This window comes from Hyperolius riggenbachi, chromosome 10 (assembly GCF_040937935.1).
Source record: "Hyperolius riggenbachi isolate aHypRig1 chromosome 10, aHypRig1.pri, whole genome shotgun sequence".
Taxonomy (NCBI): domain Eukaryota; kingdom Metazoa; phylum Chordata; class Amphibia; order Anura; family Hyperoliidae; genus Hyperolius; species Hyperolius riggenbachi.
Window position 1 is genome coordinate 67,501,855 of NC_090655.1, and position 15,897 is coordinate 67,517,751.

The 15,897-nt window shown below is 44.8% G+C and overlaps 1 protein-coding gene across 2 annotated transcripts in view; it reads left to right on the forward strand.

Annotated features, from left to right (window-relative positions):
- ATRNL1 (attractin like 1) overlaps nt 1-15,897 on the forward strand; it is a 903,042-nt gene that overhangs the window by 343,885 nt on the left and 543,260 nt on the right. For both annotated transcript variants that reach the window (XM_068257926.1, XM_068257927.1), the window contains exon 19: nt 6,481-6,618. In XM_068257926.1, coding sequence (XP_068114027.1) covers nt 6,481-6,618 — 138 coding nt within the window. The remainder of the gene's footprint in view (nt 1-6,480; nt 6,619-15,897) is intronic.

A 15,897-nucleotide genomic window follows, 5' to 3' on the forward strand; every position in this document is an offset into this window, starting at 1 on the left:
TTGCTCCCATCCTCTTCGCCATCTTCACCAAGTCCCTGGAGGAAGGCAAGGTCCCCACTTGCTTTAAGAGGTCTATCATCATACCTGTCCCTAAGAAACAAGGGGTCTCCGATCTCAACAACTTTAGACCCGTAGCCCTGACGTCTGTAATCATGAAAACCATGGAGCGGGCAGTCCTAGCCTACCTCAAGCTCTCCACTTCACCCGTCCTAGACCCCTACCAGTTTGCCTATAGGGAAAACAGGTCCACCGATGATGCGATCAATATCTGCTTGGAGCTCACCAACGACCACCTGGACAGGCCGGACACGTATGCTAGAATACTTCTCCTGGACTTCAGTTCGGCCTTCAATACCATCTGCCCACGCATTCTGCAACGGGACCTTGCTGCACTCGGAGTCCACCCAAGCCTACTACTGTGGATCACAGACTTTCTCACCAACAGATCCCAAGTCGTCAAACTGGGCGATATCCACTCACAAGCAGCGATCACGAACACAGGTGCTCCCCAAGGCTGCGTTCTGTCACCATTGCTGTTCTCCCTCTACACAAACAACTGCAGATCGGAGGCAGACTCCGTAAAGGTCATCAAGTTCGCCGACGACACCACCATCATTGGCCTTGTCACCAGGGATAACGTCCAAGAGTACTGCCAACAGGTGGAGAGAATTTGCAACTGGAGCAAGGAGAACAGGCTGGTGCTTAACACTGCAAAAACTGTTGAGCTAATCATTGACTTCAGGAAGTCTGCCCCCCCTCCGCCCCCCATTTATATTGACGGCACCGAGGTAGCCAGGGTGCCATGTGCCCGGCTTCTGGGTACTATAATTTCCAGTGATCTCAGCTGGAAGCCCAACATCACTGCCTCCCAACGGAAAGCCCAGCAAAGACTTTTCTTCCTCCGCCAGCTGAGAAAGTTTGGCATGACTCAAAAAATCCTAACCAGCTTCTACACCGCCACCATTGAGTCAATCCTCTGCTCCTCCATCTTGGTCTGGTATGCTGGGGCCACTGCAAATGACAAGGACAAACTTCAGAGGGTCATTAGGTCAGCGGAGAGGATCGTTGGGTGCCCCCTCCCCTCTCTTGCCCTGCTACACAACAACAGACTCAAGTCCAGGGCTCTGAGGATTGCCAATGATCCTTCTCACCCAGGCCACCGCTACTTCAGCCTGCTGCCACTGGGCCGGAGGCTTCGGGCCATCTCCACAAAGACCACGAGACACAGGAACTCGTTCTTCCCCTCGGCGGTCAACCTCCTGAACTCCCTCCACATACTACCATCAATGCAAACCCGGACGAGCTGCAGGGCGGTCTGTACCATGGCGGAACTTTCAACCACACCAACCAACCCACCAGACTAACCATCGCGGTGTCACACTAGGGACTGTGATGCTTTATGGATGTATAGGGAAATGCAATACTACGTGTAGTGAAATACAATCGCATGGAGCAATGCAATGTGCAGTGGTATTGCAATGAAATGAAATGCTAACTCACTCTAACCGATGCCTCTATGGCTCGCTGCTATCTATCTATGTCTCTATCTATGTCTCTCTCTAATCCAGATGTATTGTGCCAAAAACAATTCCGGGCATGACCCAGTCATGCTTGGCGAAATAAAGTTTTTCTGATTCTGATTTCTGACTTTCCGTGCTCCCGCCGCTGGCCGCGCTCCCGCTCGCTCTAGCGCGCATTACCGCGGGTAAACACGCTGCCCGCCGCTCGCCCGGAGATCAATGAACGGGAAAATCCATTCCCGTTCGTTGATCTAAGCCCCGCAATGATCCGCTGCTTCTCCGCTAAGCAGCGCGATCATTGTGAAAAAAAACCCGTTCTCAGCCTCCTAGTACTTCCTCCAAGCGTCCGGAAGGACGCTTGGAGGTCGCATTAAACAAAAAGTTACTGTTGCCATCTTGTGGCCAAATAGTAAAACTACACCCTAAAGCATTTTTTTCCCATACAAATAGATTAATTATCCACAAAAAATTAACTCATTACCTCCCACACTCCCCATTTTTTTTTTTTGTAATTAAAAAAAAAATTAAAAAAATGTACAATTAAAAAAAATACATAAATAGTTACCTTAGGAACTAAACTTTTTAAATATTTATGTCAGGAGGGTACAACACTGTTACTTTATAAACTATGGGCTTGTAATTAGGGATGGATGCAAAACTGAAAAAAATGCACCTTTATTTCCAAATAAAATATTGACGCCAAAAATTGTGATAGGGACATCATTTAAATGGTTTTATAAGCGGGACAAATGGGCAAATACATTTCATGGGTTTTAATTACAGTAGCATGCATTATTTAAAAACTATAATGGCCGAAAACTGAAAAATAATGAATTTTTTCCCACATTTTTCCTATTTTCCCATTAAAACATATTTAGAATAAAATAATTCTTGGCATAATGTCCCACCTAAAGAAAGCCTAATTGGTGGCGGAAAAAACAAGATCTAGCTCATTTAACTGTGATAAGTAATGATAAAGTTATAGACGAATCAATGGAAGGAGCGCTGAAAGGTGAAAATTACTCTGGTGCTCAAGGGGTAAAACCCCTCAGTGGTGAAGTGGTTAATATCAAAGCTGAATATTTTTGAAAATAGTTTTTAGTTTGTTTTTAGTTTGAGCTATTTTAGGGGGATATCTGTGTGTGCAGGTGACTATTACTGTGCATAATTATTAGGCAACTTAACAAAAAACAAATATATACCCATTTCCATTATTTATTTTTACCAGTGAAACCAATATAACATCTCAACATTCACAAATATAGATTTCTGACATTCAAAAACCAAAACAAATCAGTGACCAATATAGCCACCTTTCTTTGACAGAATCCATGGATGGCAGGCTTTTGAGTTTCCTTGCAGTGTTTTGATCTGTTCACCATCAACATTGCGTGCAGCAGCAACCACAGCCTCCCAGACACTGTTCAGAGAGGTGTACTGTTTTCCCTCCTTAAAAATCTCACATTTTATGATGGACCACAGGTTCTCAATGGGGTTCAGATCTGGTGAACAAGGAGGCCATGTCATTGGTTTTTCTTCTTTTATACCCTTTCTTGCCAGCCACGCTGTGGAGTACTTGGACGCGTGTGATGAAGCATTGTCCTGCATGAAAATCATGTTTTTCTTGAAGGATGCAGACTTCTTCCTGTACCACTGCTTGAAGAAGGTGTCTTCCAGAAACTGGCAGTAGGACTGGGAGTTGAGCTTGACTCCATCCTCAACCCGAAAGGCCCAACAAGCTCATCTTTGATGATACCAGCCCAAACCAGTACTCCACCTCCACCTTGCTGGCATCTGAGTCGGACTGGAGCTCTCTGCCCTTTACCAATCCAGCCACGGGCCCATCCATCTGGCCCATCAAGACTCACTCTCATTTCATCAGTTCATAAAACCTTAGAAAAATCAGTCTTGAGATATTTCTTGGCCCAGTCTTGACGTTTCAGCTTGTGTGTCTTGTTCAGTGGTGGTCGTCTTTCAGCCTTTCTTACCTTGGCCATGTCTCTGAGTATTGCACACCTGGAGCTTGATTCACAAAAGAGTGCTGTTAGCACGGGCGTTTTCGCGCGAATTTTCGCATTGCGCGCGATCATGAATTTTCGCGCTAAACGATAACGTTTTCGCGCGCAAACGTGAATTTTCGCACGAAAACGATATTGATTTTGCAGTAAAATTCACGTTTGCGTGCAAAAACGTTATCGTTTCGCGCGAAAACGCCCGTGCTAACAGTTAGCACTCTTTTGTGAATCAAGCCCCTTGTGCTTTTGGGCACTCCAGTGATGTTGCAGCTCTGAAATATGGCCAAACTGGTGACAAGTGGCATCTTGGCAGCTGCACGCTTGACTTTTCTCAGTTCATGGGCAGTTATTTTGCGCCTTGGTTTTTCCACACGCTTCTTGTGACTCTGTTGACTATTTTGAATGAAACGCTTGATTGTTCGATGATCCCGCTTCAGAAGCTTTGCAATTTTAAGAGTGCTGCATCCCTCTGCAAGATATCTCACTATTTTTGACTTTTCTGAGCCTGTCAAGTCCTTCTTTTGACCCATTTTGCCAAAGGAAAGGAAGTAATTATGCACACCTGATTACAGAGATGCACATCACCTAATATGCTTAATTGGTAGTAGGCTTTCGAGCCTATATAGCTTGGAGTAAGACAACATGCATAAAGAGGATGATATGGTCAAAATACTCATTTGCCTAATAATTCTGCACTCCCTGTATATGGCCACCTTTACTGTTGATGATTCAGCTTTAAGGGAATTAACGTGAAGATGGTAATGAGCTGTCTCAGTATGCAGGCAAATGTTACCATGAAGTGCTGCCTCTTCCCTTATCTTTGTTGGTTTGTATTCATGCAATACGGACGCTACTACATCATTGTGTTGTAATACTGCACAGTCATAATAACGACATAATGCGCTTATCGCTTGGCCGCCACTAATACTCTCTCCGCTTATCAGATTGAATAGCAGAAGAAATAAACTTTAGTGTTTGTTTTTCTCCAGGATAATCTGAATACATGTAAATCTCTCCTAAGTGTGTTTACCGACTGATAAACCAAATTGTCACAGATTTGTGGGCGCCTCACACATATTTTCGGAAAGTAATTGCTGCAGCTGAATTGTGGGAAAGCTCTCAACAATCGGTTGCCTGGGTGTATTTCTTCACTAATATCTGGATAGTCTCCCAGCAGCAGCCCCCTCTCTGCAGACAATGGCTATCATTCATAAAGCATTTCCGCATGCGGAAATGCTTAAAACAGCTGACTTTACCGACCACTCGGCAAGTTCGGCATTCATAAAGCCTCTTTCAGCATGAAAAGCTGACACTACCGAGCAGAGCGATAAATCACCGCCTTGTGCGGTGATTTTCTTAACAAATGTAACAAAATGTTAATTCATAAAGATCACCGCAAGCGGTATGAGGTCGGGAAATACCGCTCCCTCTGATGTGGCGATAACATGTAAGTGAATGGAGACACAGACCTCCCAGGCAGCTGCAGCAGAGCAGAACACGGAGAAATGTATGAACTCCGCAGCTTCCTGTGCTTCCGCAAGCCTGCCGCCTGCCTACCGACAGCCTAGTTCAGGGAATCTCCGCTCTGCTACCACAACTGGATACATTTTTATGAATGAGCAGTCAGAAGTCTAAAACACCGACAGCGGTGTTTTCCCGCACAGATTCTCTTTACCGACAACCGGTTTATGAATGATAGCCAATGTTTTTCCAGTCTTTCCCTTGAGGTTGGCTCCCCATGCTTCTGCATCCAGGACTTCAGGAGCCACTCCCTTTTTCTGAAATTCTCCTTTTTTGTTGCTCTACAAATGTACCCTCAATATGTTTGAGGAATTCTCAGATCATCTACCGCTGATCGGGTCGGGACAGGGTCGGAGTATAGCGTAACCCTCATGGATAATGAATTGCAGCCATGTGTTTAGGGATGCGCAGCCTTTCCCCCCACCTTTCCTTAACTTTGTAACTACGTAACTGTCAGGTTAGCTGCTCCCAGCCCCTCCTCCTGAGTTTCCTGTTTGCATGATAAGTAGTAGTAGATTTGCATATGATTTGCATCTGAATTGAATTTAAAGTGTGTCCACTGTGTTCAATGGAATTCTCTGTCCTCCATATTGAAAATGGCATTACCCCCTAACAGCTTCCTGGTCAGCACACTGTTAAACTGTAATATCACCCACTTGAGCCATAGGGAAACATGGATGTTACATTGCGCAGTCAGTTGTAACTGACTGCTGCTGATATATACGGTAATTGACAGCAACTGGTATATTTCAGCTCTGACAAAATATTGTCAGAACTGGAAGGGATCACTGTAAGAAGAAAATGGTGAGCTTTTGAGAGGAACTGACGGTGAGGTACGTTTATAATATTCATTTGCAGCTATGTCATGTGTTTATTGTAAATAATTTTACTCGGTTCAGGTTCCCTGTTTCTGTGACTGGGAAAGCCGGTTTTAGGGTTTGTTCACAAAGGCGGTAAAAGCGCCATTTGTCCTGGTTGACAAAAGTGTTGTTTAAAAGAGATCTACCACTGTTCCATTCAAACGTTTTTTAAACGATGGTGACAGAAGTTGGCCTCGTTTATGCAAGCGTCTTGGTAGATCCTGTAATCTTGTCTTATCTTGGATGCTACGTGTAGCATCTAGAAGTCAGTTGCTTTTGATGGCGTTGCAGTTGAACGCCATCCAAGGGTGTTAAAACGAGATGTCGTGCAGCCCTTATGGGGACAGTGGTAAATTTGCCCTAGCCATCAGAATTACATTACCTGCATACATTTATCCTAAAGCCTCTGAGCAGTTGCAGTAGGTTACTGGCTTCCTTCTCTGACGCAGTGTAGCAGTCGTGTCCGTTATGAGTTTGCCAGTGTTAGTAGAGTGGCAGTATAGATATGCTTGTAAAGTGATAGACTACTAACTAACAATAAACTCTGTATTGTCTCTCTTACAGCCTGCCAGTGTAACGGTCACAGCACCTGCATCAACAACAACGTGTGTGAGCAATGCAAGAACCTCACCACTGGCAAACATTGCGAGGCCTGCATGCCGGGTTACCATGGCAACCCTACCAATGGTGGAGAGTGCGAAGGTGAGTGACAATGGCTTAGTTTGTGTTCCATCTGTGTGGACTGGCTTATTGGTGACACAGAGCGGAATCAGCCATATGGCACATGAATTAGGAATAACTTAATGCTCTTGCTTGTTAAATTGTGAATTATAATTATGGACTACTGTTGGAAAACACTGAAGAACATTAGCAATCCAGCATACCTGAACACAATGCTTTAAAAAGTGGCTCTTATTAGTTGGTGGAAGTTGGCAACCTTTAGTTTGGTCATTCCAGAAAATAGTTTGGTGACTGAAAGATTGGTATGGTAGAATGGTAGAATGTTTGGTATTGCAGTCACATAACATTTACACATTACATTAGAGTCTAGGGACTGGCAGGTACCTTCTCACACTTCCTGGAAACCTTGCAGTTGATGTCTGACCCATAAAAGTAGACATGAACTCTTGCGCAGGACAGAAGGAAAACATAGAGAAATGCACCCTGTATGTATTTCGAGAGTTTAGCCTGTTTAATTTCCCCTCATTTGTGTCTAATCACAAGTTGAAAGCACAGGGTGTAAACAATATGTCTGCTTCCATGAATCAGGAAGTAGAAACTGTGCAGATTTATTTTAGGATCTGTATCAGCGGTAACAAAGAATTTTTTTTGTTTAAAGGTTATTATGCTTTTGTGTATTTTTTAGAGCAGAGAGGAGTTCTGAGTTCAGGTCCACTTTAATGATTTTGCCACCATCATCCATTCACTCCATATGGGAGGATATTTATGTTGCAGCTTGACCAAGCATCCCTCTGGCATCCTCATTGGATGTAGTGTTGAGTGACAGCTCAGCCACACCTTTCACAGATGGCATTGCTCCTTCACCTGAGAACAAGGGGAAGTACCAACAAGGGCAGCAGTGCAGGTCACGTGATCATGCAGCATATAAGTAACTCTAATGTCTTTATTAATCTTCTTTGTAAATCCTGGCATGTGTTACTGATCTAGTGGGACTAGAGAAAGGAAGGTACTACACAATTGCTCATTTTCATTCCTTTCAGCATTCCCCAATTTGGTCTGATATGACCTATTCATCTATTGCAATTTGAAAAAAAAATCCAGTCCATGTTTTCTAGATCCGTTTTTTTTCTCCCACTTCAGTAAATCTGCCAAAATGCCTTCTCCTAAAGCACACCTGAAGTGAGAAAAACAAAAGTTTGCTTTCCTAAAACATTTGCGATAATTCAGGTTGGAAGTGAGAAGGGAGGCTGCCATATTTAGTTCCTTTTAAACAATGCAGATTGCCTGTCCTGCTGATCCGCTGCCTCTAATGCTCTTAGCCATAGACCCTGAACAAGCATGTACAGATCAGATGCACTGACTGAAGTCTGACTGAATTAGCCAAATGCATGTTTAGCCACATACTTGTGTGTGATCCAGACACTACTGATGCATGGACAGCCAGGCAACTGGTATTTTTTAAAAGGAAATAACTATAGCAGCCTCCATATCTTTTCAGGTGTCCTTTAAAGGAACACCATCAAACCAAGTGTTTTAACCACTTGAGGACCCACCCTTTACCCCCCCTTAAGGACCAGCGCTAGTTTGATTGATCTGTGCTGGGTGGGCTCTGCAGCCCCCAGCACAGATCAGGGTGCAGGCAGGGAGATCAGATTGCCCCCCTTTTTTCCCCCCTATGGGGATGATGTGCTGGGGGGGTCTGATCTCTGCTGCCTGCGAGTGGCTGGCGGGGGGGGCACCTCAAAGCCCCCCTCCGCGGCGAAATGCTCCCCCTCCCTCTCCTACCTGGCCCCCTTTGGTAAGCCGGGCTGCACAGGACGCTATCCGTCCTGTGCAGCCAGTGACAGGCTGTCTCCTGTCACATGGCGGCGATCCCCGGCCGCTGATTGGCCGGGGATCGCCGATCTGCCTTACGGCGCTGCTGCGCAGCAGCGCCGTACAAATGTAAACAAAGCGGATTATTTCCGCTTGTGTTTACATCTAGCCTGCGAGCCGCCATCGGCGGCCCGCAGGCTATTCACGGAGCCCCCCGCCGTGATTTGACAGGAAGCAGCCGCTCGTACGAGCGGCTGCTTCCTGATTAATTAGGCTGCAGCTGGCGACGCAGTACTGCGTCGCTGGTCCTGCAGCTGCCACTTTGCCGACGCACGTTATGAGTGTGCGGTCGGCAAGTGGTTAAATGACAATGTACAAATAATGTCTAAGTAGCAGTGTAAACATTTTCTACTTTTCATGTTAAATATCATAGGCAAAAGCTGTAATTTGTTGAGTGATGGATTTAGCTTTATTTGGAACAAATCAATTGCAGAAGTGTCTCTGCTTCAATTCACGGCCAGTGTTGCATATAAGACTACAGCAAAACAGTATGAAAAGCTGTGGTGTCACAGACAGTTAGGGCTGGTGCACACCAGAGCGGTTCTGGAGCGTTTTTAAAAATGCTAGCTGTTTGAAAGTTACTTGGGTAATGTATTTCAATAGGCTGGTGCACACCAAAGTGGTTTGTTTTTTCCACAAACACAAACTCGGGGGCTTCAGCATTTTTTAGATTTCGGAGGCGTTTCTGCCTCAATGTTAAAGTATAGGAAAGTGAAAAACCGCTCTGGAAAACGCTAGATCAGAGCGGTTTTCCAGGCGTTTTTGTTACAGAAGCTGCCCAGTAACAGCTTTACTGTAACAATATATGAAATCTGCTACACAAAAACCATCCAAAAATGCTAGGCATGGTTGGAAAATCTCTCTAAACCTGCCTAGAATTGCTCTGAAAATCTGCTTCAAAAACCTCTTGCGTTTTGCAGATCTGCTAGAGGTTTTTGGTGTGCACTGGCCCCTCAAAAATGTTTATAACCAGTTACATTTCCTCTGCTCTCTTCAGACACTTCAGTCAGAGACACAGAAGCTGCAGCTGCTGAGCGCTTTCTCTCTCACATACAGGGTTAACAGATGAAGTATGAGGAGAATTCCCCCCTCCCCTCATGGCTGATTCTGCCGTCAGTTTTGGCATCAGTAAAGTGTGAAAGTATTTTGATAACAGTAAACAAAGAGGTTGCCAGTGAAATGTATACACCAGTACTGCTCTTTCACATTACATAACGCATGCAGGAGCCGATTTTCTGCAAGCGTTATGATCTGTGGCGTGGACTTCGGGATGTTGTGGTGCGATGCTGATTAGCAGTGGTATTTCTAATTCACCCGATGGGAAAACGCCAGCGCCGGACGATTAAAAGCTCCCAGCTGCATCGTACCGCAACGAGCCAAAACTTAGCGTTGGATGTGAAAGGTAAAACTTTAACGCAAAGTATTGACCCTGCGTCAAAATGCCAGAAATCGGCTCTGGTGTGAAAGAGCCCTCAGCAGCACTTCCCAAACAATTCCTATCTCAATTTAAAAAACATGCTAATCGATAGTGTTCCTTTAAGCAGTTCAGGTATTTCAAGACCCTTTTCTGGAGTGATGGGAAGCGAGAACAATATAGGAATGATTGGTGGGATTTAATGGTTTAGATTTATTAGTGCTGGTCTGGTCTGGGGGATATATTGTGGAGCTTAATTTTCAGCCCTTAGATCACATTGTAGTATAAACATACACTTATGCAGACCAGTAAGAGCTGCTGCCATAAATCAGATGCTGTTGGATACTGTATGAAGGCATAAGAGCCAGGTGGTAACCTCAGCGTGCCAAAGCTGTCTTCATAGAAGTAAAAAAAAAAGGTTGAAATGAGTAGATAAGACGTATCTCTTTTTCTTTAACCTTGTTTAGATGTAATTTGATGATAATAATGAGTGTGTTTGCGCTACAATGCACAGAGGTTCTGCAGCTCTGGGTAATCGATATAAAGTTGATGGACGGTGTATATTCCTTGTTGGACAGTTTACAGGGGATTCTTCAATGCAGGAATACATTAATAACACAACAAATGTCCATCAGCACACGGAGGCTCTAACAACGCTCTGTGAGATGCCATAAGCTGCGGAATACTGATGCACAATACTAGAAGAAGGATCTTGTCCAGAGATGTTTGTAGAGTTTAACACCAACTCGTAGGGAGGAGAGTAATTGGAATGGCTTCTGTCACTTAGGAAAAAATCTGTGTAACTGAACTCAGTGCATGAATAGTTTTCCAGTGTTAACTGCCTGTCTTATGCCCCTCCCCCAACCCCATAGCTTAAAGGGAACCTGAATATTCATTTATAAATAATTTAGTCAATGTTTGTCTGCAGCGTGTAATGTAAACCAAAAGACATTTTACAATATTGATTGTATTTTTTTTTTTTCAATAGTCATTTATAAATGATTTAGTCAGTGTTTGCCAATTGTAAAAGCTTTCCTCTCCCTGATTTACATTCTGACATTTATCACAGGTGCCAATATCTGCGGTACTGGCAGGTGATCTCTAAGGAATGTTCATTTAATGAGAGTTCATTACAGAAGATATCAGGTCTCCTAGAATGCTCTGGGTGGGAGAATAGTAATAGTAAACAGCCTAGGCTAAGCCTCAGTGGGAGGGCGGGGCTACATAGCAATATGCAGCAATATATATAGATCTAGGAAGTGTTTCTGATGCTGAATCCAGGATAATTCATGTAAAAGTGGGTATCCTGAATAATTTACTACAATCTTATTTTTCTATGTTGTTACAGTTCCTCTTTAAAGCGCATCGGAAGTGAAAGGGATATGGAGGCGGCCATATTTTTTCCTTTTAAGTAATGCAAGTCGCCTGGCTGTCCATCTGATCCTGTGTCTTTAATACGTTTAGCCATAGACCCTGAATAAGCATGCAAATCAGGTGCACTGACTGGATTAGCCACGTGCTTGTTTCATGGTTGTGACTCTACTGATGCCAGAAGATCAACAGGACAGCCAGGGAACTGGTATTGTTCACAGAGGAATGTTAATGAAAAATGATAGGAGGGGGAAAACATAAATCAATACATTGCTAAGTGAGAAGATAAAAAAATATAAGATAGATCAAGAAATTGCGGATTCTCGCAGTGCAGGTGATCATCTTTACTGCTGGCAGACATTAAGAAAAAAAAAATGCAGCACCACCTGCCATTATCTATAAGCACACCCACTAACAATGTGATGGGCTAAGAGGTTGTTTTATAGAGTCCATATTACATTATTATTTCTGTCCATGTTTGCAGTGACGAGCCTGTTACAGGGCTGTGCGGGGTTAAAGTGGACCTGAACTCTTGCACAGGACAGAAGGAAAACCTAGAGAAATGCACCCTGAATGTATTTAGAGAGTTTAGCCTGTCGAATTCCCCCTCATCTATGACTAAGCACAAGTTGTAATCTGATCCCTCAGCTGTGTTAGCTGGCTGCCTTGGCAGAGCAGCTAATTGGTAAACATAGGATGTTAACAATTTGTCTGCTTCCATGAAAGCAGGAAGTAGAAACACTGCAGATTTATTGCAGGGTTTGTATCAGCTTCAACAAAGAATGTCTGTCTCTCAGGGCCCCTTTACACTGGGTACCGCACGACTCCCCCGGGCAGTGAAAGTCTATGGGGGAGTTCACACCCCCACGTTGCGGTACGCTGCGCCGGAAGTTCCCTATCTTACGCGAGCGCATACCTACCGTGCGACTCCTGCGGTGATCTGCATCGGACCGGAAGTCATGTAAGTCTACGGCGATGCAAGATTTTTTAAAAAAAGGTAATGGTACGCAGGCGTATTTGTTGCAATACGCATCTGTGCACTTCTGTATGCCTTAAACAGGAAGTGACCACAAGCACGCGTCACTTCCTGTTTTGGCGTATGCCAGAATGGGAATACCGCATAGTAACGCGGTATTCCCCCGAAGGCCTGTTTTGTGCAGTGCAGCTGCTTCACCGCACCGCTGATGCCAATAACCAGTGGGAAGCCGCCCTCAAGGTTATTATGCTGTTGCTTATCTTTTAGAGCAGAGAGGAAGTTCTAAGCTCAGGTCCACTTTAACACGAGCCCAATAACAAGCATTGCCTGTCAGCTGCTGGTTATTGTTACACCCATGCGAGCGCACACAGGAGAAATCAGGCCTAATCCTGGCTGAGCTCACTATCTTTTATGATTCTGCATGAAAGGCATGACAATCAATTTAACTGATAAATGCACAATAATAGCACGGCTACCATATAAACCGGCAGATTGCATTTAAGTTTTCGCAGCGATTCTAGCTCGGCTGGCTAAATTACCCGGAAAATGGTGTGATTTCAGGTGGAAATAATCCGCACTTTTCTGCGTGAACCATAAAACCGACGTGAGATATCAGTAAATTGCAGTTAGCAGGTATCGCCGGGGTCGTGACGGAGGTTATCTCGCCTCCCTCCCTCTCCGGCTGACAAAGATCTCTGAGCCGGATTGAGAGCTGGCAATTAAACTCTGCTCAGAGAGCCAATAAAGTGCATTACTACAATAAAAGCGTATGGATGGCCTCTGAGGCTTTCTATACACATCTGCTCTCCCGGCCCCACACAAGTTACATGTGCAGAAATAAACAGAGACAAAGTTCCTATTCTGCAGACCCCAAAATGCTGCTTTGGTGGTGCCATTATTGCAGGTCATAAGACCCCAACAAGACTTTGATGAGGCCCCCTCAATACACTACATCCAGTGGCATAACTACAATTCATTGCGCCCTTCCCTTGCCTTCCCTTGGAGCCCTTTACGGCCTTGGGCACCAAAGGACATCAAGTGTGGCACTCATGATCTTCCCACCCATAACAAGTGTATCCACATAACCACCTCATCTGAAGTATAGTCCCTTGTATCGAAGGAAGGGAAGGTTAGTAATTTTGGCCCCAAACCACCTCTGGGACCCCCTCCTGTTATCGCAGGCGCTGCTCCCCTCTAGTTACGCCCCTGATTACACTCCCACTACTGACCTGTAGGGTCATACTGTATACCTAAGCAGTTACAATGAGCCTATTTGGAACCTGAAGTAAGAGGGATATGGAGGCGGCCATATTTACTTCCTAATAAACTATACCAATTGCCCAACTTTGCTGCTGATCCTCTGCCTCTAATACTTTACGCAACAGACCTGAAACAAGCATGTTGATCAGATTTTTATGACAAAAATGTCTGGATCCCACAGAGCCCTCCCAGTCTTCTCTGTGTCCTCGTTCCAGCACTGTCTCCTCCCCCCACCCAGTGATATTATATGACCTGCAGGTGAAATAGGTGCTCTTTGGGCAGCCATTGGACATACTCATTTCCCCAAGTTCCTCCAAACAGAAGCAGATCCGTACTGTGCACAGGCAAGACTGTACATGTGCAGTACTGATGCACCCCTCCACGGAAGCACTTTGCAAAGCCTAAGGCCTCGTTCACATCATTAGCGCAGATGGCTGTGCGATTGGAATGCAACGCGTCCGATCGCACGCCATCTGCGCTCCTATGCGCTGCGCTGCAGATCCCATTCATTACAATGAATGGGATCTGCGCTGCGATTCCCAAAAATGCGTGCAGCACGCGATAGCGCAATCGCGCTGCCACGCAGCGCATATGATGGGAACGGTAGAAGGGCTGTCTATGCCCTTCTACCGTTCTTGCGTGTCGCACACTATACGCGCTGCCAAAATGCGCACGGCAGCGCGTATAGTCTGAACGAGGCCTTACCAGGAGTCCCAAAGGTGGCAATTTTGAACAGGGGACAGTGGGGGGAAAGGAGGAGACAGAGAGAGTACCAGGGAGGCTCTATGGGATTAAGTATTCCCTCTTAGGTGAACCTGAGACGGCGAGGGAGAGAAAAAATTATACATACATTCGGCTTCCTCAAGCCCCCCTCCAGGGTGATCAGTCCCTTGCCATCGTCCTCCGCAGCCTGGATCATCTGGAATCTGTCCTGAAAGTCCTTCGGTCTGGTCTCCCCCTGGCAGGAGCATTCTGTGCCTGCGCAGTACTACTGCACAGGCACAGAATACGCACAACGGGGGAGCACGCCTGGCCGGACTGCGCCTGCAGCGACTGGAGGACTTTCAGAGACAGATTCCAGGCGCCGGAGGAGTACGGCGAGAGCACGATTATCCTGGAGGAAGCCCAAGGTATGTATAATTATTTTAATCTTTTTTTTTTTTTTTTTTTTTTTTGTTCTCAGGTCGCTTCAGGGTTTATAGGTGTACTTTAAGTGATCGCAATGAAAAGGATGAGATCTCTCTTAGAATCAATAAGCTTAGGCAGTGTAAAATCCTTACTGGGTTCACCCAGCCTAAAGTCAGCTTAAGATCGAAAAACCAGTATGGATAATATGATAAGATTCCATTCCAGGCAGCTAAAACTTGCTCATGAGAGCAGCTTTGGAATGTGCAGGTTATTGTAAAGGCCTGATTGTGACCGGTTCTCTTTAACAAGCTTTTGTGAAGAGGTACAGCCTCCCTGACACGGTAATCTATACAGATCTCCGCTAACACGCTTTGCCATCATAAATATCCAAACCGGAGCTCCTTCCTTAATCAACTGTGAGGTGAGTAAGTACTGGCGTGCAGAACATCGCCCTGACCCGGCTTAGACTTAATTGAACATTAATATATTACTGTGTGGTATTGATTTATTGGGATTCCGCTCTCTTGTTATATCAATAACAGTGGATTAGTACAAACCTTCCTACATGTTTCTATTCAGTAAACCTCTCAGGCCGTTTGTCTTTCCCAGTAAAGTGCTGCGTTCAGCACTCCATGCCTGATGACCGATGGCCGCTTCATTGTAGATTGGCGAGCATGAAAGTCGTCTACAATGGCAGGAGCCTCATCATCATCATTCGGTGGGCTTCTTGGTTAAGCCTAGCGGCCTAGTTATACAGGCCGAGATTAACTATTAACGCAAACCTGAACTGAAAATAAACTTATGAGATGATTTTATTTATTTATTGTATTTATAAAGCGCCAACATATTATGCAGCGACAAGTAGTAGTACAAATGGGTAATACAACATTAGTAACATAGAACAGGAGCCCAGGTTTTTATGTTCAGTTTCAGATCTGAATTTTTAAAGGGAACCTGAAGTGAGAGGGATATGGATGCTGCCATATTTATTTTCTTTTACACATTACCTGTTGCCTGGCTATCCTGCTGATCCCTCTGCCTCTAATATTTTTAGTCATAGGTCCTGAACAAGCATTCAGCAGATTAGGTGTTTGACATTATTGTCAGATCTGACAAGATTGGCTGCATGCTTGTTTCTGGTGTGATTTAGACACTACTACAGCCAAAAAGGTTATCAGGATAGGCCGGCAACTGGTATTATTTAAAAGGAAATAAATATGGCAGCCTCCATATCCCTCTCACTTCATGTTCCCTTTAAGACTAAATTCTAAACAGC